This window comes from Dama dama, chromosome 22 (assembly GCF_033118175.1).
Source record: "Dama dama isolate Ldn47 chromosome 22, ASM3311817v1, whole genome shotgun sequence".
Classification (NCBI taxonomy): Eukaryota; Metazoa; Chordata; class Mammalia; order Artiodactyla; family Cervidae; genus Dama; species Dama dama.
In genome coordinates this window covers 6,939,088-6,963,859 of record NC_083702.1, presented here as the reverse complement: position 1 = coordinate 6,963,859, position 24,772 = coordinate 6,939,088, and the positions used below count along the sequence as shown (strand labels likewise).

At 56.5% G+C, this 24,772-nt stretch overlaps 1 protein-coding gene across 2 annotated transcripts in view; it reads right to left on the bottom strand.

Moving 5' to 3' along the window:
- Positions 1-23,960, bottom strand: part of NFAM1 (NFAT activating protein with ITAM motif 1) — a 35,919-nt gene extending 11,959 nt beyond the window's left edge. For both annotated transcript variants that reach the window (XM_061124024.1, XM_061124026.1), the window contains exons 1-3: positions 23,817-23,960; positions 5,133-5,462; positions 3,843-3,955 (exon numbers count right to left, since the gene is read on the bottom strand). In XM_061124024.1, coding sequence (XP_060980007.1) covers positions 3,843-3,955; positions 5,133-5,462; positions 23,817-23,922 — 549 coding nt within the window. In that variant the 5' untranslated portion in view covers positions 23,923-23,960. The remainder of the gene's footprint in view (positions 1-3,842; positions 3,956-5,132; positions 5,463-23,816) is intronic.
- Positions 23,961-24,772: the final 812 nt, after the last annotated feature.

The following is a 24,772-nucleotide window of genomic DNA, read 5'->3' as shown; positions in this document are numbered from 1 at the left end:
CCGTGCTGCCAACAGTGGAGCAACAACAGCCTCATCTCGGGGCAGGAGCTAATTAAAAACCCTGGCCGCCTGCCAGCCCCCAGCCCATTTACTCGGGATTAGCTCTCGAGAGCTACTTAACTCTCAGGCAGAAGCCAGCGCCATCCCCAGTCACAGCACAATAATGCTCAGGACTAGGCCAGAGCCTCACTGGGTGCCAGGTGGGGCTCTAAACGCGTGACCTGCCTGACCTCCTGCGCCCCTCGACAAACCTGCAAGACCAGTCTTCACAGCACCCCTGTTCCACACAGGAGGCTATGAAGGCTCGGGGAGGGCTGGCAACTTGCCTGAGGCCACAGAGCCAGAAGTGGCTGGGGCAAGGATTTGAGCCCAGGTCTGTGTGATTGACCAAGATGCTGCCCTGACCGTACCTGGGGTTTTGGCTCTTCTGTTTTGTTTGGATGTGTAGGTCTCCCAGACAGACAGGGGCAGGCATTCAGGCAGCACCTTACAGTTTACAAAGAACTTTAGGACTTACTCTTGCTAAGTTGCTAAGTAAATCAAGCCCAACTCCTTGCAATCTCATGGACTGTAGCACGCCAGGCTTCCCTGTCCTCTGTCTCCCGGAGTTTGCACAGATTCACATCCTTTGAGTCAGTGATGCTGTCTACCCATCTTTTATTGTTACTTAATTCTCATAATTGCCTGAGGAAGTGGGCATGGAGTTCCCGCTTTCCAGAGGGGGAGATTGAAGTTTGTCCAGCTAGTCGGTGACTGCTTGGATCAAACCCAGGTGCCCTGTTCTCAAATAGAAAGCCACTCCTCTGTACCACCTGCTTCCCTGCCAAGGCTGGTGGGTGTGGGTTCATGGGCGGGGGCTCTCCCGGACCCCGTGGTGACAAGACCCAGGTAGGCCTGGCCTCGTGGTGCTCCACTGAGGCTGGGGCAGGGGGGGCGCCACTGGGAAGGTAAGAGACATTGTGGGGTCACGAGAAGGAGTCCAAGTCTGCCAGGGGCTGGGACGGACTTCTCAGGGCTTGCTTGTCTGTCTGAAGACAGGAGTGGAGTGTGAGAGAGAATCCAGGTCCTGGAAACAGTGCATTGTGTTACGGAGGAAATGACGCTCCCTGGAGCCAGCCTTGCCCGCTTGTCCCGGGCCATCAGCATGTACCCTTCTGACTGTGATTTTCAAATGGATAAGCCATTCAGCTGCTCGGGAAATCTGTAAAGCCTCTGTTTCCCGCTCTGTAAGGTGGGAGCAATACTGTCACCTTGCCCACCTCATAGCCCGGCCTCCTCAGACTCATCTTTCAGGTCTCAGCGGTCACTTACTCCATCATTCCTGCCACAAGCACTGCGTGTCAGGCTCCCCCAGACACCAAGTCTGGGGCTTCTTTCCGGGGCTTAACGCTCTGGTTGGGGGAGACAGTGGTAACACAGAAACAAGGCTGAGGGGGGCAGAGTGAGAAGAAGCAAGCAGAAAACAGGGAGACCTGGATTCTGGGCGAGGGGTGACGGAGGCCTGGGCTGGGGCTTGCGGCCGGATCGTGGGCAGATTGCCGGCAGGACGGGCCCAGGGATCGGCCGTGGGGCGGCGGGGGGACAAACACAGCACCAGGGCTTCCGGTCTGAACATCTGGGCGTGGTGCTACTTGCTGGGATGATGCTGGCTGCTGGGGACTAAGGAGCGCTGTTCCCGACAAGGTGGGTGCAGATGCCCGTGGGCACTTGCATGGAGAAGACGTGATCTGGAGCGCGGGAGGGCTCAGGGCAGCCACGCTGGGTGGGGTTGTAATCCCTGGAGCGTAGCAGTCACGGAAGAGTGTGGATAGATGAGGGGAGCTCCGAGGAAGGGGCCTGGGACGTGCCCATGTACAGAGGCCACAGAAATGTGGGTGACCCAGTGCACAGCTCCCCCGGGGAGTCCAGAACCGAGGATGGAGTGTGCCTTGGAGGAGGGAGACCCGCTGTGTTTGAAGCCCCGCAAGGGGCATGGATGGACCAACGTTGGAGGCTGCCTGCTCCGGGAAGCCCACCTTGACCTCACGCTCAGTGGGAGCCCTTGAACCCGCTCTCAGGACAGGACTCATCTACCCCTTCTGAGTCGGTAGCTCCCAGCTCTGATGCGTTTATCAGATGTGCTCCTGGGGTCTTCCGTGCCTTTTCCTCCTCAGCCTCCGTGGCGGGCCGGCTGGCCTGTCTCTGGCCGGGGACCCCGCTGCATGCTTTGTTCCTGTGCTCAGCTCAGGGTTCAAACGACGTGGGCAATCCAGTTCTGGGGCAGCGTCTACAGGGTCCACATCCGGATTTGGATGCAGCTCCAGGGAACTCTGGGCAATTCTTCCCCTGTGGTAGCTCCCGACCTTCCGAGTCCTCTCCACTTCAAGGCCGGGCTCTCACCCCAGCGCCCCCGCCCCCAAGTGCATGGACGACAGTCTGAGGTGCCCTCGCACTAGCTCCCATGGGGGTCAGGCACCAGCTGGCGTCTGGCCAATGTGGTCTCTCCCACCCTTTCAGATGGAGGAGGGGATCCGTTCTTAACCCCATTTCTGGAGGAGAAAACTGAGGCTCGGAGAGGGTGGAAGCTTGACAAGAGGGCAGGGGCTGCCTCTGTCTTGCTTTCCACCAGGTCTGGCACTTAGGCCAGAGCCTGGCACACACTAGGCACTCAGAATCTATTCCCGGAGGGAGTGGAGGGAAGGCGGGAGGGTACAGGGAAGGAGGTAGGGGTCTCCGAGGCAGGGTGGCAGGGGGAGAGGCTGGGATAGAAGTCAAGCTGAGGCTTCTGAGGTCCGCCCTCTCCTGTCCTCCCCTCTTTAGTGACCTCCTACTCTGCACCGCGGCCTCCCTGGCTTCGCTGGACACTGAGATCCAATCATTAAAATCCTTTTTTTTTTTTTTTGCAGAGCAAGTGCTGAAGCAGGTCAAGTTCTTGGTCTGACACAGCTCTGCCCTCACCCCGCCCCTGGAAGGGAAGGCACACAGCTATGCCCGGGCTGGGCATCCGCAGGTGGGGGTGAGTCCCTTGGCACCCCTGCCTCAGATTACTGTGTTCAATACCCAGGCTGCTGCCCGGGGGCTGCTCTGGAAGACAGACTCAGAGCCTTCCCGCCTGTCCCTGTCCTTGTAAGAGTCACAGTGGGGAAGAAACATATTGTGGGCCGGTCCTCTGAGCCTCACTGTTCAGAGCCATAGAATGGGAAGAAGTGACAGAGGTGGGCCGACCAGAGCACACAGGGGAGGGTGCCCAGCACCCAGCGGCCCTGAGGAAACTTTCCTTCCTTCCTTCCTTCTGGGTTGCCAGGGGTTCAGAGAATACGTGTTTTCACAGTGGCGCTAGTGGAAAAGGAACCTGCCTGCCAATGCAGGAGACATAAGAGATGCTGGTCCGACCCCTGGGTCGAATCTGGTGGGAAAGATCCCCTGGAGGAGGGCACAGCAACCCACTCCAGTATTCTTGCCTGGAGAAACCCATCGACAGAGGAGCCTGGCAGGCCACAGTCCATAGGGTCACACAGAGTGGAACACAAGATGGAAACGCCTTAGCATGCACGCACAGAAAATATGAGATAAGGTTTTAGAACCTTAGAGAGCTAGAAATGGTACAAATGCAGGCCTGCAGCTTCCATCAGACACTCGAAGGAACCTGCGACCCCGGAAAAGACTCAAGAGTCCTGACCTCCCGCAACAAGATCAAAAAGAACCTGGTGGCCATGGGGGTGGGGGGTGGGGCGAAGCGGGGGTCCCTGGGGCAAATGGCCCCGAGAAGCACCTATTCCAGGCACCCCTCCTGGGGGAGGGGGTGTCCCTAAGCCACGGTGAGTGGGGTGGGGGCGGGGTTGCCGTGGGTCCACGTCCCCTACCTTCTTCCAGAGAAGCAGGGCCGTGGCCAGGATGCTCAGGACGGCCAGGATGCCGACGAAGCAGGAGAGCAGGAGCTTCCGGGGGCCCCGGGGGGGCTCCTGGTATCCTGTGTCTGGGTGAGGGCAGGGAAGCAGAGAGGTCAGCTGTCTGGAGAGGCACACCCCACCCCCAGCCCTCCTTACAACTCTCCCCGACTAGGACCCCCTGGACCCCACCTCTGCTGAGGCCCTCCACCACCCCACACTCGGCTTGGCCGAGCCCCTTCCTGTGTTCGCTGCCTTGATTCTTGGCAAGGGCAAGGACGACATCCTTTGCTCCTTAGGTGCCCCTGCCTCAGGGCACTGGCTCCACTGAGAGGCACTTCTGGGGCCTGAGTGAGTCACGTCCCCTCCTGGGGCCTCCTCCTTTCCACCCATGATGTAGTGATCACACGGGCAGGAGCGGTGAGGTGAGGCAGGGGTGTGGGGGAGTCTGTACCAGGCCTGGCAGGTGCTGCCCTGCATCAGGGGTAGGCGAGGGCACAGTCCAGCCGTTTCCCTTGAGCCACCCATCCTTTCGTCCACCCCTTTCTCTCTCCATCCCTCCTTCCATGTGGCGGACCAAAGAATGACGGAACGCCAACCACATGGCAGGCACATGTGTGTCTGGGGCTCACCCAGAACATCCTGCCACCAGGCACCAGCCCTTGCATTCAGAATCCCTCTCATCCCAAGAAAAGCCTCTGATAGGCGGGGTGTTGCCATGAAGAGCAAGTCCAAGGTCACATCCTGGCAAGCCGCAGGACTGGGGGGCCCAAGGCCAGGTCCGTGGCCTTCTGAAACCCTGGCACAACCAGTGGGAGCGGCAGAGTTGGGTCAGAGGGTCATGACTTCGGTGATGGGCTGTTCTTATTAACTTCTGGGAGTCATTACTCACTCCTCTGAGAATGTGATGAAAACTAGGAATCTAACCCCAGAAAGGGGTCCACGAGCTGCGTGCTCGCTCACAGGTCTCCACAAACACACACGGGCCCCCGGGCTCTGTTCTGCACTCACACAACCCATGGTGTCAAAGGGACCCCGAGGACAACGGCCTGCCAGAGGTGGCCAGAGTCGACCCATATCCCAGACTCTGCCCTTTCCCAAGAAGGCGGACATCTCGGTACACGTGTGTGGCCAGGGGCTTCCGGAGGCGGCTCGGTTCTGCTGTGCCACAGCCGAGTGGTGAGGCAAACATCCCCCACTTTCGCTCCTATGCCCCCAAAGTCTGCCGGACCCTGTGCCCGGGGTATAGCCACAGAGGAAGCTCACCTCTGACCAGGATGAAGGTGCCCTCGCCCATCATCTTGGAGTCCGGCCAGAGCACGGAGCAGTAGTAGGTACCGGTGGCAGACGCGTTAGGCGGCTTGAGGGTGATGGGACAGACAGTGGTGTGGGTCTGGTTCTCACTGCCCGTGCCAGGTTGGCAGCTGATCTTCTCCTCAGAGCTGGTCCGGCCCTGGAGGTCCACGTGGAAGTATCTGACTGTGAAGTTCTTGAACTCGGGGGTGTAGGGGTAGGTGATGCTGCAGTGGAAGGAGACGGCCTTGTTGGCCAGAGAGACCAGAATGGGGAGGCCGGTGTGGGTCACGGACCGCTCTTCTGCCGGGGAAGAAAAGGGACAGAGTGGCAGCTTCAGTCCCCCTGTGTTCCCATGAGGACCGGGGCTCATGCTCGCCACGCGCTCCATGGGTGCGGGTGGCATGCTGAGCGCTTTTCACATACAACTCTACACTTCCCAACACGCCCAAGGCCAAGTGCATAAGGGCTCCGTTTTGCAGGAGGAGTCTGGGCTCAGGGGGTCCAACTGCTAACTCTCAGTTTCTCAGGAGGTATGGAGGGCAGCTGCAACCCCGCCCCGGGAGCTGGAAGACACCAGACCCCATGCTCCCAGCCACCCTCCTTCTCAAAGGTCAAGAAGCCACGTTGGATAAAAAGCACAGGCCTGAGATGACCCAAAGCTGGAGAAGGAGGAGCAAAAAGGAAGGAGGCAAGAAACCAAATGAAGAAACGCTTCCTGGCAGGAAGAAGCCCTTCTGGGCATAGGCATGCTCTCCCCAGCCTGGAGGAGGCATCAGTGAGGAGAGATAAACCTTTCCCTGAATCCGAGCTTGGAGAAGAACTTGACAAGTGTTTAAAAAATACAGCAAGTGAAAGCGAAAGTTGCTCAGTCGTGTCCGACTCTTTGCGACCCCACGGACTGTACCCTACCAGGCTCCTCTGTCCATGGGATTTTCGAGGCAAGAGGACTGGAGTGGGTTGCCATTTCCTTCTCCAGGGCCTTTCATCAGAGGCACCTAGGAAAACAGTCTGAAAGCTCCCCTAAGGCAGTCTGCCTGGCTGGGCATCCCACCCTCCTGCAGGCCCTGAGGTGCCCGTCAGATTCTGGGCTGGGTCAGCAGCGGCCACCTCCCCATCCCCGGACTTCAGCTGCCCAAGCCCCCCAGCTTCAGTGTGCTGTCCCCCCGCCCGCCCCGCACCTTCCTCCGCCCGCAGCCAGCCAGCAGACAGTGCTAAATTGAGGTCGGCAGCAAGCCACCGAGAACATGCTGGCCAGGTTGTTAATCGGGAGAAGATCATTCGTTGGAGCCACTCGGAGCGAGCAGCAGGATTTATTTGGTTGCGGAAGTGAGGCGTGGGCCCCCCTGCCTGCCTGTAGGGGGTGTGAGGCTGGCAAGAGGCCAGGCCGGTTTCTTCTCAGGTCTCTAGCTCAGCTCTGGGCCAGGTCCCCAGGGGAGTGAGGTCAGGCTCCCTGGGGGACCCCAGGACAGGGACGATGGCCCTCCACACCCGATAATTCCTCCAAGCTCGGGCCACACTGGTATTTGGAGCTTCAGGGAAGAAGCTAGACACCCTCTCCCCTGAAGGACTCAGGCTAGTCCCAGGGGATCACGGGCATGTCTGGATGTCACAGTGGGTGGGCTTTGTCACACGTGATGCTCATGCATGGAGACCCCACTGACCCTCGGGAGAGGGGGAGGGGAGAGGACTTTACATTGCACTTTATCTCTGGGCTGGTGGTGGTGACTGTTTAACTATAATAATATTTTAGTTTTGTCATAAAACAAGGAGCCTTGAGTTAGGGCTGAGGTTTAAGGCACAGCAGGGACAGGGTGTGGCTGCAGCAGCTGCAGGAAGGGGTGGTCAGTGATCCCCCAGGGTCCCAGCTGGGCTGGGAAGGACAGGGGGGAGATGCAGAGTGCTCACCACCACCCCCCAGCAAGCCCGCCCTGTGTCCTTTCTGCATACACAGGCCACCGCCCCGCTCTGCAGCCCCCTCTGCTGTCCCCTCTGCCCAGACCACCACCCCCTCCCCCGGCCAATGCCTCCCTAGTCCCCTGAGGTCAGCTCAGGAACCACTTGCAACCTTTACACATCTCCTCCCGTCTGGTTCTCGCAATGAAGCTTCGAGGCAGCCCGGCAAGCACAGTGACAGCCTGGTGTTTCCTCATGGGGGTTGGGAGGTTGGAACCCAACCAAAAGTGAAGTGAAAGTGATAATCGCTCAGTCGTGTCCGACTCTTTGCTACCCCATGGACTGTAGCCCCCCAGGCTCCTCTGTCCATGGGATTGTCCAGGCAAGAGTACTGGAGTGGATAGCCATTCCTTTCTCCAGGGGATCTTCCCGACTCAGGGATCGAACCCAAGTCTCTCCTATTGCAGGCAGATTCTTTACCATCTGAACCACCAGGGAAGCCCGGAACCCAACCAAAGCCACCAGGAAAGTGGCCGCACCGAGGCCTCGCCCCCTCCCCCAGCACCTCTTCCTCTCCCGTATCCAAGAGGCTATGCCAGGCCGGGGAGGCTGGCCATGTGGTCATCATGTCGGGGCCACCTTCCTGTTTGTCCCAGCAGGAAGACATCCATCCAAGTGTCGTAAAAAATGATCCCCATTTGAGGAATGCTTCTAGAAAATGCTAGTGCAATTAAACCCGTCTTTATAATTCTGGGGAAATCTATAAAAATAGATGACCATTGTTCTGTATTCTTCTGGGATTCGTTATTTTAAGGTCAGAGGGATGGGATTGTGGAAGGGGATGGCTTTGGCTCAGGTCCGCCGCAGAAAAAACCCCAGATCTGGGGTGGATCTGTCTCCAAAAATGTGGAGGGATGAGGCCGTCTCTGTGGACCAGTGAGGGTGGCCAGTCAGGAGACGGCGGGCCAAGAACAGAGAGGAGGAAGGCCTGCTGTTGGAGGAAGGCAACTGGGTTCTGACCCGATGATGGAGCTAACTGCCTCCAGCGTCCCTTCTTTTTACTGGGGTGTCAGTACCCCAGAGCCTGGACCATAGCAGCCCAGCTCCCCCCCTCTTCTCCTGGACCAGTGCCTCCAAGCAGCCCCTCTGGGGTCCAGGCTGCTCCAACTGGTGGCCACCTGAAGCATTCCACAGTTCAGGCTCAGAGCCACAGTCAGGTTCAGAGTGATTTCCGAGTCCACAACGGCTTTTCAGCTACCATCTGTTTACACCTCCAACAAACATTTAAGAGTACCTAAGGAAATGGCAACCCACTGCAGTACTCTTGCCTGGAAAATCCCACGGATGGAGGAGCCTGGCAGGCTACAGTCCATGGGGGTCACAAAGAGTCAGACATGACTGAGCGACTTCACTTTCTTTCGTCCTTTCACTTAGGGACTTCCCTGGTGGTCCAGTGGCTAACACTGTGCTTCCCATGCAGGGGGCCCCGGGTTCGATCCCTGGTCAGGAAACTAGAGCCCAAGTGCCACATCTAGGAGTTCGCATGCCGCAACTAAAGACCCTGCAAGTGTCATGAATCTCAAAGATCCTATATGTCACAACTGAGACTCAGAGCACCCAAATAAATGAATTTATATTAAAAAATAAAAAGAGTACTTTAAGGCCCAGAGGAGCTCCCTGCCCTCACAACGTCCCCAGTCTAACAGGGCAGCAGAGGGAGCCAGGGGAGGACACCATTAATTGAGACTGGGGAGGACAGGAAGGGGTAGTGGTATCCTAGAGCGTGGGAGCAGGAACACACACATCCAGTGAGGCCAGAGTGGGCCCGGGGACAGAGGGGAAAGAAAACGTGCAGAAACTGTCCCCTGGCTGGGTGTGACCCAGGCCCTATGTCAACTAAACATCATGGCATTCCTATGAGGCAACTACGGCAACCCCATGTTGCAGATGAAAAGAAAACAGAGGGTCTTAGAGGTCCAAAGCCCCAGAGTTCCTAAGCAGTGGCATTGGGATTTGAACCCAGGTTTGTCTGACCGTGCTAAGGAAGAAAAGCCAGCTGCCAGGTTAGGAGGTGAGGTCAGACCCAGCCAAGTGTGACGGGTGTTGGGCTGTGAGTGCTCCGGGGTGGCGCCAAGCACAGTGACATCAGATGATAGAGAGGGGGCTGCTGGCAGGGGGCCCACGTTCTCACAGTTGGAGGCTAACAAGGGGCTGCAAGGCTGCAAGGTTACATGGAAACCACGGGCCAGAGAGCACGGGTGAAGCGGGGCTTGGACAGAGCTGCCAGGGCACCCAGCCTGCCCTGCGGGGGCCTGCTTCTCACCCTAGATGCAGTGTGTGTGTTGGGGGGGGGGTGCTCCTGGGGACCCTCACTGAGCTTGAGGTGTGACGCTGAGTGCCGCAGGGATGGCATACTGGCTGGTGTCTGTTCTGTCTCAAGCCTGGTGTCAGCTGCTGCTTCCCGCTTTGCCTTTAATTCAGCAAAGGGAGTGTGTCTCCCAGCAGACGAAGCGGGCTGGGGCCACGTGAGCCAGCCTAGGGGTTCCCTTAGATTCACAGGCTGCCAAGAGGGGCAAAGGGCCCCGAGAGGAGGACAGGGGTGGGCCTTGGATTCCTGAGGCAGTGGCAGGAGGGACAGCTGCAAGAGCCCAACTGGGGGCCCCTGAGTGGCCACAAAAGCGCCCAAGGGCGTCCATTCCACACCCCTGCAAGTGCCCAGAGACAGGGCCCCATGTCCTCAGCACCTGATGGGCAGGGCTTTTCTGCTTCTTCCAGCTCCTCCAGGCTCCTGCCTCCAGCTGGCGGACCCTGTAGCGGGGGTGGGGGAGGCTGGAGAGGGGGTTTGAGGAGAGAGAGAGAGCCAAGAGGGCCCTCACCCCTTACTCTCACCCCAGATGGCGCCAGGGATGAGTTCAGTGGGAACTGGCTCTGAATCTTGGCTGGGATTCGAAGAACTAGGACTCATTTGCGGCTGTAAATGACCGCAGCGCTCGAACTCGCTCAGAACGGCTGGCGCATCTCCAGGAGCATCTCCGCAAGAGGTCTGGGCTGCAGGAGCATCCCAGAGTAGATTTTGGATTATTCTGTGCATCCCCAGTGCAGCCTAGTCTGGGACAGGCACCGGGAGGGAAGCGCTTCAAGGAGTCTGGCGTTGTTTTCTGCAGGGGGGACAGGTTGGTGGCAGAAGGGAGGAGGAGCTGGAGGCGACTGCTCTTTCCGGCGCAGATCTAAAAGACGCAGGGAGAATCTGAAGGTCGGTTCCAGGGGGAGTTTTTCTGACGGGAGAATTGTGAGCCTGTGTCAGTGTGGATGGTGCAGGGCCGGAGGAGGGGCACCCTTGCTGGGTGAGGTCCATGGCAAGTGGGAGCCAGCTGGGAGCAGGGTCAGCCAGGGAGGGACTGGGAGACAGTTGCAGTGGGGTGTCTGGGAGGGCCCTGATCCCCAGGGCCACCACCCCAGCTCAGCCCCGCTTGAGAGTTTGGCTGCTTATGACAAATCCCCGAGTCCTCCTCTCCCCACCCCCACACAACTGCAAGGACAGAAGCTTGCACTGGGCAGCCCAAGCTACCCCCATGAAGTCCGCCCACTCCTGCTTTGCGGGAGATGGTGTTTTCAGGGATGGTACCTCCACTATCAGATTCCCCTGGTGGCTCAGCAGTAAACAACGCACCTGCCCATGCAGGAGACGTGGGTTCGATCCCTGGGTCAGGAAGATCCCCTGGAGAAGGGACTAGCAATCCACTCCAGTATTCTTGCCTGGGAAATCCCATGGGAAAAAAGAGCCCATGGGGTCACAAAGAGTCGGACAGGACTTAGCAACTAAACAACAACCACCTCCTCCTCCCTCGCTTATCAGCAGCTCCAAGGACTGCTAGAAAGCCAGGGGCCTGACCAGAAATGAGGGGGCAGGAGGTGTTTGGGAGAAGACCAGTTTCTGGAGGCACCCAGCCTCGGTTCAGATCCTGGCTCTGCCATTAGAAGCTGTGCAAGCTTGGGACTTCCCCTACTGGTCCAGTGGCTAAGATTCCATGCTCCCCTTGCAAGGGGACCGAGTTTGATCCCTGGTCAGGGAACTAGAGCCTGCACATTGTAACTAAAAGATTCCACACACTGCAACAAAGATCAAAGATCTCGTGTGTGCCAGCGCAGCCAAATAAAAATAAATCTTTTTTTAAAAAGCTGTGCAAACTTAGGCAAGTGACTTTACCTCTCTGAACCTCAGCGTCTTCCCTGCAACAAGAGGAGAACAGCAAGGCCAACCTCACAGGGCTGTCATGCAATAAAATGGGTCCGAGAACACAGCACGCCTGACACAGAGCTGGGCTGTCTCTCCCCAGTGACAGGAGGCGGGAAGCCAGACCAGTCCTAAGTCCTTGCTGGGAACCTGGAAGGGCAAATGCCAGCCTGACTCTTCTGCCCATGTAAGTGACAGGCCCTCGGCACAGGGCACTGCAGCACGGGGTAGTCTCCGGGCATGACAGGACCCCCCGAGGGCCCCGTGCCTCCTGCCCAAGCCTCTCTGATGCCTCGGGTCCTGTGCTGGGCTGGACATGGGGGTAGGCGACACCCTGGGGCGTGGATCCTGGGCTTGGCCCTTGAGGCTGCCCCGTGGGCTCAGCAGTGTGTGCCCAAGAGCCCTCCCCGCCAGGAGCCTCCTGCCGCCCTTCCCCCATCCTGCCCGCGAGTCTGCTGCCCTGGTTGGGAAAGACTTTATCTACCACCCGCTGGCGCCTGATTCCTTCCTTTTCCCGTTCTTCTTTTGAATCTGTGGGCGCGTGAACTGTGAGTTTGAGAGCTGGTTGGCAGTCGGAGGCGCCTCACTCCCACCCCTGGCCCAGGGACTCCAAGCTGAGTCCTCTGGGGGTGGGGTGGGGGCGGGTCTGCAATCAAGGAACTTGACCGGGTGTGGGAGGGGTGCCCATCCCACCAGACCTCCTGCTCCCAGCACAACATCCTCCTCTGACAGCTCCAGCATCCAGCCTCCTCTCCTCCCCTGCCCAGCCAGCCTGGCACTGCCCCCGAGGGAGCCACCTGCCATCCTGCTCCTGCTCTGCCTGACCCTGCCTGAACGCCCCCCCCCCCCCCACAACCAACCAGGGGAGGCCCAGGAAGGAGTCTGAAATCAATTTACAGGGTCAACACACACAATTAAAAAAAAGAAATAGAACAGAGAGCATCTCGTTTGTAGTAAGGTCAATGTTTATGACCTTCTGGCTTGTTACATTCGTACAGCTGGGTTCAGACAGGGTCACGCTATAAGCATGTATCCCTTAACTTGGGGCCACTGTTAAGGAATTTATTTTTTAGGTTCCCTAGCCTGAAGGATCCAGCCCATTCCTCCAGGCCCCGTGCAGCCCAACTCAGCTGCCCTCGGTTCTCACTCGCTCGCTCCCCGACACATGCCAAGCTTGCCAGGCTTTCGAGCCTTTGCTCACACTGTTCCCCCTGCCCAGCACGCCCTCCTGTGCCCTTCTCCTCCACAGACTGTGCAGTCAGCCTCGAGGTGTGCAGGGCTCGCTCAGCCCCTCCCCGAGCCGCTCCTGTGTGCACATGTTCTGTTTATGCAGCACAGACCCTCAGGCTTCGCAGTCAAGCCTGTGATGATAAGAACTAACCTCCTCTGGACGTGTTCCCTTTCACATGGGAGAAAACTGAGGCTCAGAGAATGGAGAGGTTTGTCCAATCAGCACAGTTACTTAATAGTGGTGGAAAGGGTTAGTCGCTCAGTTGTGTCTGACTCTTTGCAAACCCCATGGACTATAGCCCTCCAGGCTCCTCAGTCCATGGGATTCTCCAGGCAGAATACTGGAGTGGATTGCCATTTCCTTCTCCAGTGGATCTTCCCAACCCAGGGTTGGAACCTGGCTCTCCTGCATGGCAGGCAGATTCTGAGCCACCAGGGGAGCCTGGTGGTGGAGATGGGATTTTAAGCTGAGTCTCTTTGAGCCAATAACCCCACCCTCTTTATTTTTGTCTTTCTCTTTAACTGGTCGCACTGCAACATGTGAGATCTTAGTTCTCCAACCAAGGATGGAACCTGTCCCCCACTGCAGTGAAAGCACAGAGTCTCAGCCACTGGACCGCCAGGGAAGTCCCTAACCCCCCAACTCTCTCTCTCTTATTTTAATTTAATGAATCTATTTATTTATTTTTGGCTGTGCTGGGTCTTCGTGTGCTCGGGCTTTTCCCTAGTTGCAGTGAGTAGGGGTACTCTTCGTCGCAGCCTGCAGGCTTCTCACGGCAGTGGCTTCTCTTGTCGCAGAGCTCAGGCTCTAGGGCACCCGGGCTTCAGTAGTTGTGGCACATGGGCTCAGTAGCCGCAGCTCCCGGGCTCTAGAGCACAAGCTCAATAGTTGCGGGGCTTGGGCTGTTGCTCCTCGGCGTGTGGGACCTGCCCGGACCAGGGATCAGACCCATGTCTCCTGCACTGGCTCTGCTTAGTCGCTCAGCCATGTCAGACTCTTTGCGACCCCATGGCCTATAGCCCACCAGGCTCCTCTGTCCATGAGATTCTCCAGGCAAGACTACTGGAGTGGGTTGCCATGCCCTCCTCCAGGAGGATTCTTCACCACTGAGCCACCAGCAAAGCCCTAACCCCTAAACCACTACTCTAGGCAACCATCTTAAAATCTCAAAGTAAGCAAAAGAGAAAACACTTTTCACATGAAAGAACTGCCCTCTTTTAAAGGGAAACAAAAATTTAGAGGCCCTTCCCCTAAATTTGGGTCATCTAACAGGCAGATGGGACTTCCCTATAGCTCAGATGGTAAAGATCTGCCTGCAATGCAGGAGACCCAGGTTCGATCCCTGGGTCAGGAAGATTCCCCTGGAGAAGGAAATGGAAACTGGTGGGCCCCATTAGTCCCGCATAGCTGGTCCTGTGGCAAGGCCAGCCAGAGCCCGCCCAACCCCACCCATGGCAGTAGCAACATCCCCTCACTCCCAGGATCTGACACACTCCCCAGCACCGCCCCTGATCCAGCCACCCTGGCCCAATCTCTGTTCCTCTCTCCCACCAACCCTGAGCCAGGCCCTGGCCCCAGCTTCCCCCTCTGCCCCCAACGCCATCCTTTCTAGGGCACCAAGCCAAGGCTCTGAGAGCCCAGAGGTGGTGATCAAAGGTATCCATTCCAACTTAGGTTGATTTTAAATGAAAACACTTTGATTTTCCGGCTACAGAAGAAAGCCGTTCCCACGGTCTTTCTTTTAGGCATGAGCTCTGCCCTCCAATTTAGTTCTGGCATCTCTCAGAGCCGGGCCTCTTTTTCCAGGCCCTTCTGAAGGGCTGCAGGTGTGGGGCTGCTGGTTTTATCACGGGGCTCTGGCCATTCGCCCGAGCACGAATCCCAGGACGCCACCGAAAAACGGCCGAGTCCTTCAGGGCACGCGCATCAAACACCGAGGTGCGTGGACGGAGCGGCTGATTAGGGAGAAGCGCGGAGCGGGCGCTGGAAGGCAGTCTTTGAACAGAGCGTGTGTATCCTGGAGCTTTTTAGCGCTCATGCCCCCGGAACACTGCCATCAGACTGGCTGTCACATCTTTCAACACCTCCGAATGACAAAGATGCTCACGGATGTGGCTTGCCTGGGGGTGGGGGTGGGCGTTTCCACGGCCGCAGGCATCCTGTTCTCAGACCTCTAGACTCTGGCCCCTGGGTGCACAGCGGCCACGTGGGGACACAAGCCAAGGGCAGACCGTCGAGTCTTTAGTCCAGAAATGTCTAAGCTTCACTGGTGTTAATTGGTATTTTTTCAGCAGTCACTTCCCTTCTGGCTTGTTTTGAAAGGCAAGCTGCTCATACTTGGGGGCTCGTTTGAGAGTGTGGCCTGGGGGAATGTGGGACTGTTTCTCCCTTTACAACCTGTTTTACCTTCAGAGAAGGCTGTCAGGACGGGGTGAAGGTGTGGGGGAGCCCACGTGTGGAGTAGGCGCTGCTCCCTGTCTCTGAAAGGAGAGAAATGGAGTTGAGGGGAGAGACCCCACCAGGACTCCCCCTTCAACCAGGCGTCTGCAGCCCCTCAAAGTCCCACTGCCGCTGGGAAGGGGGCTGCCCGACAAAACTGAAAGTGGTGAGATAAAGGGAAGTCTCAGGGGTGACAGAAGCCCAGTGGACAGGAGCCAGCCCGGCCGGAGCGGGCAGCGGGTAGGGGCTTCCTGGAGAGGCAACCCAGGGAGCCGGCACTTTGTCTTTTAAATTAGAACTCTTCAGGACACCCCCTTCCATTATAAAAGCATGTAACACGCTCCCTGTGTACATTCTAGAAGCCAGTGAGGGATCAAGGAGGCCTTGGAGCTTCTGTGCAGTCCTCCCCCGACAGGTATCACAGCTGTGAGCGTTTTGATCTTTCTTTCCCACCTCTTTACTGAGCTGAACTTTGAAGGAAGAGTAGGAGCCAAGTTTAAAGGGGAGAGTCCAAGCGAGGGGGTTTAAGCACAAGGAAGCTCTCGGGTGAAGCTTCTACAAGCCTTGAGCCAGGGCAGGGAGTCTGGGGGCTCCAGAGCCCTGGTGGAGTTGAAAGAAAGGGTTCGGGTAGGGGCCAGGGGGAGATTGGGGGTTGAATGTTGACCTAGAAACCTGGGGAACCTCTGCAGGCTTCGAAATTGGGAAATGACATGATCACACTTCCTGTTAGGGAGAGGAGGAGAGAAATACTAGAGAGCTCTAAACAGCCTTCCTCAGCAGCCTGAAACCCTCGCATCGGTGGTTTCATTACGTGGGCTTCAGTACCCGCCCCCAACCAGCGCCAGCCTCCTTTTAATATATAAATGCTTCTGGAGGACAACACACTAACTCCTTCCTGGGGACGCCTTTGCCAGATCACCTTTACCCCGACTTCTTTTAGATCTCCACCTCCCCAAAGCTCCTACCCTCTCCGGGCACAAGATCACTCAGTGCGCTCCTTCCTTCTCTCCCTCCCTTTCCGCATCCGCCAGTCTGCCAGCCTGGCCGTCCCCTCCCGCCCCATCCCTACCCCATCCCCGCCCCTCCCCTCCCCTCCCGCCCCATCCGCGCTCCTCCCATCACACCCCATCCAGCCCCGCCCCCAGCGCCCCTCCCATTGCACCAGCCCCACCCACCCCATCTCACCCACCCCTCCCCGCCCCTCCCACCCCACTCCATCCCCGCCCCCACCGCTCCTCCCCTCCCACCCCATCCCCGCCCCCACGCCCCTCCCATCCCACCCCGCCCCCTTACCCCACCCCTCCCAGCCCCCAACCCCTGATGCTTCCCACGCTGGAGGTCAGTCAACCCTGAGACTAAGCTGTGACTCCTCTCCAGCCTTGACCCGACCCTGCAGACCCCTCCTCTCCAGCCTCGCCCTGCCCTCTTCCTTACACAGCCCACCCCCAGAAGTTGAATACTTGTTCCTGGGCCGCCTCTATCCTCTACCTGCCTCAAGTGAGCTCAGTCCTGTCCCACACTTCTGAGCTCCTGCACATTCAGAACCGGGGGTGAACGCTGTGGGGAGCAAGGCGGGGCTTGTCAGGGGTTAAAAGAGGGGACCCGAAGGGGCACCCCAGAGAGAGCACCAGGGTTTGACCTTGAACAACAGGTTGGAGTCACCAGGTGGGCAAGTGCGAGGACACCTTTCAAGCCAAGGGACCAGCAGGAGCAAAAGCTCCGGGGCAGGCAGTCGTCAGTGTGGGCTCGGAAGTGGGGTGTGGGCTCGGAAGTGGGGTGTGGGCAGGGGGTGGGAGGAAAGGGCAGCCCAGGGCAGGGGCAGGGGGCAGGGCAGATCGAGATGCTCAGCAGTGAACCAGCTGCTGGCAGCCAGGCTGAGCTGTGCTCCAAAGGACCAGGGGCTGTCTCCTGGGGCCCCAGCTCCTTAGGACAGGTCTGAGAAGGGGAGGTTCTGATTTAGAGAGTGTGCCTGTTTTAAATCTCTGCGAGAAGGTGAGGGACAGGGAGGCCTGGCGTGCTGCAGTCCACGGGGTCGCAAAGAGTCAGACACGACTGAGCGACTGAACAGCAACAGATGTTTTAAGTCTGGTGTGTGTGGCCATGTATGAACTTGCCTTCAGACACGCGCGTCCTTGGACCCTATGACCAACGCTGGAGTGAGTGCCTCCCCTGACTGTCCGAGGACGGGCTGCCCTATGGGAGGGCACGCCTGCCCTGGGGCTTGGACTGCACCCACTTGGTGCCTCCCTCCTGCCCACCATCCCACAACCTCCCCGTCAGCAGCAAGCAGGGACGAGCCCAGAGCCTCCAGGGGCCCCCCACCCTGGGGTCTGGGGCAGGGGTGGGGGGGCGTGGGAACAGGTACCTGCCAGATCCCCCACCTTCTCCAGACAGTCTGTCCCCAAGGTTGAGGCCCACAGACCTTCCCTGAGGGGTCCCAGGTGCCCGCCCTGGGGTCATCGGTGTCCTGGACGTGCCTTCCTATTGCCTCGGGCAAGATGCCTGCGTAGGGAAGGAAGCTGGGGCTCAGCAGGGAAGCTGGAGGGGGTCAGATCCTGTCTCCGGGCTCTCGGGCACCCACTCCCTCAGTCACAAGTCAGGAGGGTTTTCTCACTCCTCTCCTGGTGGCATGACATCTCCACCCTGCTCAGCGCTCTGTGGGGGGTTGTCTGGCTGGGAGCTGAATTCTGCCTATTACTGTGACTATTTCCTGAGCATCCTCTGGGCCCCAGGCTCCGTGCTGGGAGCCAAGGATTTGAAGCCAAGTAAGTCCACGTGTGTCCTGTCCTCGCGAAGCTCGCAGTTCACACAGGGAGGAGGAAAGTGTAGAGAGAAGCAGGCTTAACGGGAACATACCCGCTGGAGGCATGGAACACACGTGTGCCTGGAGACCACACATGAGCACTCCGAGACGGGAACACCTGGAACGTCAATCATAACTAAATAGATCGCAGTATGTTCATTCAGTGGGACGCTCCACAGCAGGGGTTGACAAACGTGTTCTGTAAAGGGCCAGGGAGTAAATATTTTCCGCTTTGTGAGCCATATGGTCTCTATCTCAGCTACTCTGCTCTGCTGTTGTGGGGGCAAAAGCAGCCATAAATGAGCCATGAATGGATAGGCATGGCTGTGTTCCAATAAAACTTTATTTATGGACACGGAAATGGGAACACAGTCATCACTCACTCTCCATGGAGGACGGGTTCCCGCACCCATTACAGACACCGAAATCCACAGATGCTCAAGAGACGGGGTGTTGTGAGAGTGATGGGTGTACTTGTCTGGCAGGGGCTTTGCTGTTGTTGTTCAGTTGCTTAGTCATGTCTGACCCTTTTGTGACCCCCTGGACTGTAGGCCACCAGGCTCCTCTGTCCATGGGGTTTTCCAGGCAAGAATACTGGAGTGAGTTGCCATTTCCTTCTCCAAGAGATCTCCCTGACCCGGGATTGAACCCGAATCTCCTGCACTGGCGGGTCGGTTCTTTACCACTGAGCCACCAGGGAAGCCTATACCAGGGCTTTGGGACACTGGGATATTCTCTCTCTTGAGCTGGATGGTGGACATATAGGACAATATTTATTTAATACGTACTGTACTTTTCTGTGTCTGTATTATATTTTATGGGGCTTCCCTGGTGACTCAGTGGTAAAGGATCTGCCTGCATGTAATACAGGAGACTCGAGTTTGATGCCTGGGTCGGGAAGATCCTGTGGAGTGGGAAAGGGCAACCCACTCCAGTATTCTTGCCTGGGAAATCCCATGAACAGAGGAGCCTGGCAGGCTATAGTCCATGGGGTCACAAAGAGTAGGACAGAGCTTAGTGACTAAATGACAACCACAAAAATTATATTTCATAATATAATGACATAGGATTTGTAAAATGGTACAAGATTCCCATATACAGCTGACCCTTGAACAACGTGGTTAGAGGCACTGATCCATGCACAGTTGAAAATCCAAGTGTAACTTTACAGGCGGCTCTCCGTATCCAAGGTTCCACATCCTCAGAGTCAACCAACAGTGTAGCTGTTGTATTTACTACTATAGTATTTACTACTGAAAAACACCTGTGTATAAATGTACCTGAGCAGTTCAAATGTATGCTGTCCGAAGGTTAGCTGCACTTTAAATCATCTGTAGATCACTTATAGTACCTAATACAGGAATTTCCCCCATGGTCCAGTGGCCAAGACTCTGTGCTCCCAATGCAGGGGGCCCGGGTTTGATTCCCAATCAGGGGACTAGATCTCACTCATGCAATTAAGAGTTGCACGTGCCACATGCTACAACTAAGACTCAGTGCAGCCAAAAAAAAAAAAAAAAGACAATACAATGTAAGTACTATGTGAGTAGTTGTAAATACAATGTAAAAGCTATATAAATAGTTGCCATGAGAACTGCAAATTCAAGTTTTGCTTTTTGGAACTTTCTGGAAATTTTTTTTCCCCCGAATATTTTCAATCTGGTTTTGGTTAAATCCGCAGATGCAGAACCGGCAGATGCAGAGGGCTTAGTATAAAATTATACTTTCTTGTATAATTTCATATTCACACTGTGAAGTATGTATTCTTCTCTTGATGTTTTTCTGACCATTAGAAAAATACATTCATAACTCCATACAAAAAGGCAGTGGGTTGGATTTAACCCCCACTGGCCAGGGTTTGGGACCCCTGCTCTTTACCAACCAAAATAAACAAATTTCAGCCACATTGTCAACCGGATGCAGCTTAAAAAACATAATGTTGGGACTTGCCTGGTGGTCCAGTGGTTAAGAATCTGCTTGCCATTGCAGAGGACACAGGTTCAACCCCTGGTCCAGGGTGATCCCACGTACGGAGAGGCAACTAAGTCCGTGTGCCACAACTACTGAGCCCTCGCACGCTAGAGCCTGTTTTCTGCAACAGGAGAGGCCACGGCAGGGAGAAGCCTGCGCACCACAGCTAGAGAAAGCCACACAGCAGCAAAGACCCAGTGCAGCCCAAAGTGGGTAAATAAGTACATTTTAGAAAGATGTTGAGTGAAAGAAGTAGGTCGCAAAGAACACCCACAACATCATTCGGACTATACAAGGTTCAAAAACAAAGCCAGGCTAATCTATATCGTTTAGGGACACAAACCAAAGGATAAAAGTACAAAAAAAAAAAAAAAAAAAAATGCCAGGAAGCAATTGCCCTAAATTCAGGATGGTGGTACCTCTGAGTGGGGGAGAGGGGGTGTCTTGGGAGGTGTCCAGAGGCTTTGGGGCACTAAAATGTTTTCTTTCTTGACCTGGGTGGTAGACATGCCAGACTTTGCTTTATAATATTTATGGTTCTCTTCTGTATATGTATTCTATTTCGCAATTTTAAAAGAGGAAGCACTGACAATGCCCCATTGGAACGGCATCTGCACTCCTACCTGACAGGCGTTTATGATCCACCTGGACCCACATCCCAGTGGGAATCGTATCCCGCAGCTCTACTGAGAGACCCTCCTCCCCAGCGAGTCTGAACCTCTCGCCATTCCCTCCCCCGGGCTCTGCCTTCTGGCCTCCCAGCCTTTATTCCTGCTGTGCCTGCCACCCACCCACCTGCTCCGTCTCCTCCCCACCGCCCCCTCCAGCACCCCCCCGCCCCGCCTCCAACAGGGAGGTCTTCTCCTCCGCCTGCCTCGGAAGCTCTTTATTGGGATTAGACAAAGATCAAAAGCAGAGGCCAGTCCTGACAGAGGCCCGGAGCTGCGGGGAGGGAGGCAGCAGGATCCCGAACATCTTTTGGACAACAAAGGAAGCGGTTACACCTGAGTCCAGAGCTAACGGGGGCGGGGAGGCGAGCCTGCGTCAGGACTCTGGCCCTGGGGTCGTGCTTCTGCGGGTGAGTCTCACAGTTTCTGCCAGGCTGGGAGTAGTGGCTGTGGCTTATTCACCCCCAGTTCCCCCCAGTGCCTGGAACTGGTCCTCTTTAATGAATAGTTGAGAAATAAACACAGCCAGGGAGGGAATGGAGACTGATGTTTGTTGAGGGCACCGAGGCTCAGAAAGGTTAAGTAACTTGCCTGAGGTCACACAGCAGTTAATAGAAGAAGGCAGGATTTGAACAAGCTCTGTCTGGCTTCAAAGTCCTTGGAAGTGACTTGAAGCCTGGTGGAAGCAGGGCTAGAGCAGGCATGTAGCTGCTCTCAGGAAAGCTGAGCCTCAGACTCAGGTGATTCTCCTCTAAGGAGGTGAACTTGAGACCGGAGGTAGCCGCTAGACCCTTTGAGAAAAGCAGAATTTGCAGAGAGATCAGAGGAGAGCAGGAGGAAGAGGGTTGGGAGCAAGAACTGTCCTGAAATACCATTCCAGGGTGTTGCTAGAAACCTCTGGAAAGGTCAGAGTGACCCCAAGGAGCCCAGGGGCTCCCCAAGAGGTAGAGCCAGCCAACTGAATCTTACTTGTCTGTTGGCTCTTCTAGGCAGGCAGGTGGCTGACATTCTCTGAGCTCTCATCACGTGCACCTTCAGGCATTACTATTGCAGCCGCTTGACAGGTGAGGCCATCGAGCAACATTAAGAACCTGCCCAAGGGGACTTCCCTGGTGTTCCAGTGGCTAAAGGGCTTCCCAGGTGACTCAGTGGTAAAGAATTTGCCCGCCAATGCAGGAGACAAGGGTTCAATCCCTGGTCCGGGAAGATCCCCTGGAGAAGGAAATGGCAACCCACTCCAGTATTCTGGCTTGGAGAATCGCATGGACAGAGGAACCTGGTGGGCTACAGTCCCTGGGGTTGCAAAAAGAGTAGGACATGACTTAGTGATTAAACATCAACAACAACCAAGGGCTAAGACTCCTCACTCCCAATACAGAGAGCCTGGGTTCGATCTCTGGTCAGGGAGCTAGATCCCACATGCCATAACAAAGAGTTCTCATGTCACAGCTAAAGATCTCGCATGCCACAACAAAGACCCCTTGCAGCCAAATAAACAAGAAATATAAATATTGGGGGAAAAAAAGAAAGAACCTGCCCAGGGGCCCAGATCCAAAGTAGAGCTCAGATCCAGACTCTGTACACCCTGGCCTGCACACAACCCTACATCGGGTGGTCCAGGGAAACAGTGCATTGAGCTGAAGCTTCAACCACGACGCTCCCCAAGGTCCCCCATGGACACTGCTGAGGCTGCAGGCTGGGTCTGGGTGCCGGTGGTTGATGGAGCTGGCTGCACCAGGCGGGTAGGTGAAGTGAGGGGAGGTTTGGGGGATGTGAGAGAAACTGGATTCCCTCCATCAAACTTTCAAAGCTCAGAGACAAGAAGGTGGGGAGGGGTATGGCATAGCCTAGAGACAGAACCCAGGACCCGCAGGGGAAGGACCAGCAGTACTGCGGTGCTGTCTGCTGCTTCAAGAGGAGACCACAAGGTGTTTCCACCTCTTGCCAAAGAGCAGAGTTTCTCTTGGGTACAATGTTTGCTGCAATCCTGGGGGCGGGGGCGGGGAATATGTTGTTTGTTCGTGGTCAAGACAGTTACAAACAGCACTTTTCACAGCAGCACCCCAAAAAGTCTCTTCTACTCAGTTACTGGGGTGTGCGGGGGTCCCTTTTGGGGAGGAGGGACCACACAAAGAGAAATAATGGGAACTGGGGGGAAAATTAAAACGAATGAGTTTCAACACGTTGTCACCAAGAAGCTGCATTTTCTCAGCCTTCTTTGCATGGGGGGGGGGGGGGCTGGTGACGGGGTGGGGGGTGTGAGGTGCACAGATGAAAGGAGATGACCTCACAGGGGCTGGGCCATCAGGCCTGCGGTAGGGGTGGGTACACCCAGTTCAGTCTTGCCTTCCCAAAGGGGTAGATCTTTTGTGAAGGATGTTCTTTACAAAGAAAGGCAAGAGGCCCCCTGGAGTCCACAGTGCATAGCTGAACCTGGCCTCTACTCACCCTCTAGGCTGTGGGCCAGCTATCTGGCTGCTCTGGGCTTCAATTTCTCAGTGCTTACATGGTGCCAGTGAGAACAGCGCCCCAAGGATGCCTTAAAGGGGCCTGAGTACAAGTGTGAAGCCCAGCTTATACGAGCAGAGAGGCTAATTTATGATAAGAGTAGATGTCAACCCTCCCTGATGGTTCAGTGGCTAAGACTCTGCTCTCCCAATGCAGGGGGCCCGGGTTAATTCTCTGGTCAGGGAACTAGATCCCACATGCCGCAACTAAGAATTCACATGTTGCAACTAGAGATATCGCATGTCGCAACTTAACATCCAGCACAGCCAAATAAATACATTTAAAAAAAAATACGTTGACAAATATAGCTGTTATTGCTTATGGTATGAATGAAAGGCAGAGGATGGAGCAGAAAGGTGGGAGCAGCTCCTGGAAGGCTCATAAAAATCAAGGTGAATGAGAAGGAAAGCATCCAGCCTGCACCCAGCCTGCCCAGCGGGGTGGGCGGATGCTGGGGCTACAGGAAAGTGGGCACTGCCCAGGTGAGACAGCCTCAGAGACCCCCGAGCCAAGGTGGGCAGCCCTGGTGGGGGACACTCCTGGGAGTTCCCCGGCCTGGATGAACTGGCCCCTAGGGCTGCCCCTCCCCAGAGATCCCACACCCCCGCCCCCCGCCCGCAGCAACGCCCACCCACCTCGCCAAGGGGCCAGAGGGTCAGGAGCAGCCGGGAGGGAGGCTGTTCCAGCAGCGAGAGGGGGGCGCGGCCCCGCCTCTTCAAAAGCCACCTCGGCAAGGCATTAGCTAAACATCTCCCGGTCCCCGAAGGCTTCCCCTGTGAAGTCTGCAATGTTCAAACGCAACCAGCAAATCCCCAGAGACGGGTCCGGGGAATTAGCCGCGCGGCGGATGAAAGCGGCTGTGATGTTCGCGAGGCAGAGAGCGCTGGAGGAGGGGAGAACCGCGTACCTGCGCCTGCCAGCGGCAGGGTCCAGGGGAGCAGGATCAAGCCCAGCAGCCCGGGGGCCGGGAGGGGGCCCCGCCGGGCCCGCCGCCGCGGAGACCAGCTCTCCATCGGGGCCTCCTTCCTCTTTAGGAGGCGGGCGGGGACAGCCTGCTAGTAGCCACGGTTGCCCTTGGCGTCCTTAACAGGCTCCTCCCCGGCCGGCCTTTTGCTTCCTCCAGGTCTTAGTTGGCCGCCTTGTCCTCTCAATGACCCCGGACTTTCCAGGTGGGAACAGTTTTAGGTCAGGGCGCCGCCGGGCGAGGATTTGGGGCTCCCACCCATCCAGGATGTACAGATGTGAGAGTTGGACCATAAGAAAGGCTGAGCACTGAAGAACTGATGCTTTTGAACTGTGGTGCTGGAGAAGACTCTTGAGCGTCCCTTGGACTGCAAAGAGATCCAACCAGTCCATCCTAAAGGAAATCAACCCTGAATATTTATTGGAAGGACTGATGCTGAAGCTCCAATACTTTGGCCACCTGATGCGAAGAGCCAATGCATTGGAAAAGACCCTGATGCTGGGAAAGATTGAGGGCAAGAGGAGAAGGGTATGACAGAGGATGAGATGGTTGGATGATATCACTGACTCAATGGACATGAGTTTGAGCAGACTCCGGGAGTTGGTGAAGGACAGGGAAGCCTGGTGTGCTGCAGTCCGTGGGGGAGCAAAGAGTTGGATTCGACTTAGCACTGAACAATAACAGCGACACGCAGAAGAACAGGGAGGGGCTAGGCCTCCTGTCCCCCCCACCCCCACCCCGACCCCTGAGGAGGCGGCTTCTCGCCTTCTGAGCCCCTTTTCTGCTGGATAAACTAGCCCAGAGGAGGGCTGGTCTAGCTGCTCAGGTCTGAAACTCTTAAAAAAACAACAGACCAACCCCATTCACACAAACTGCCCCTCGGAAATAGCCCAGGAGCC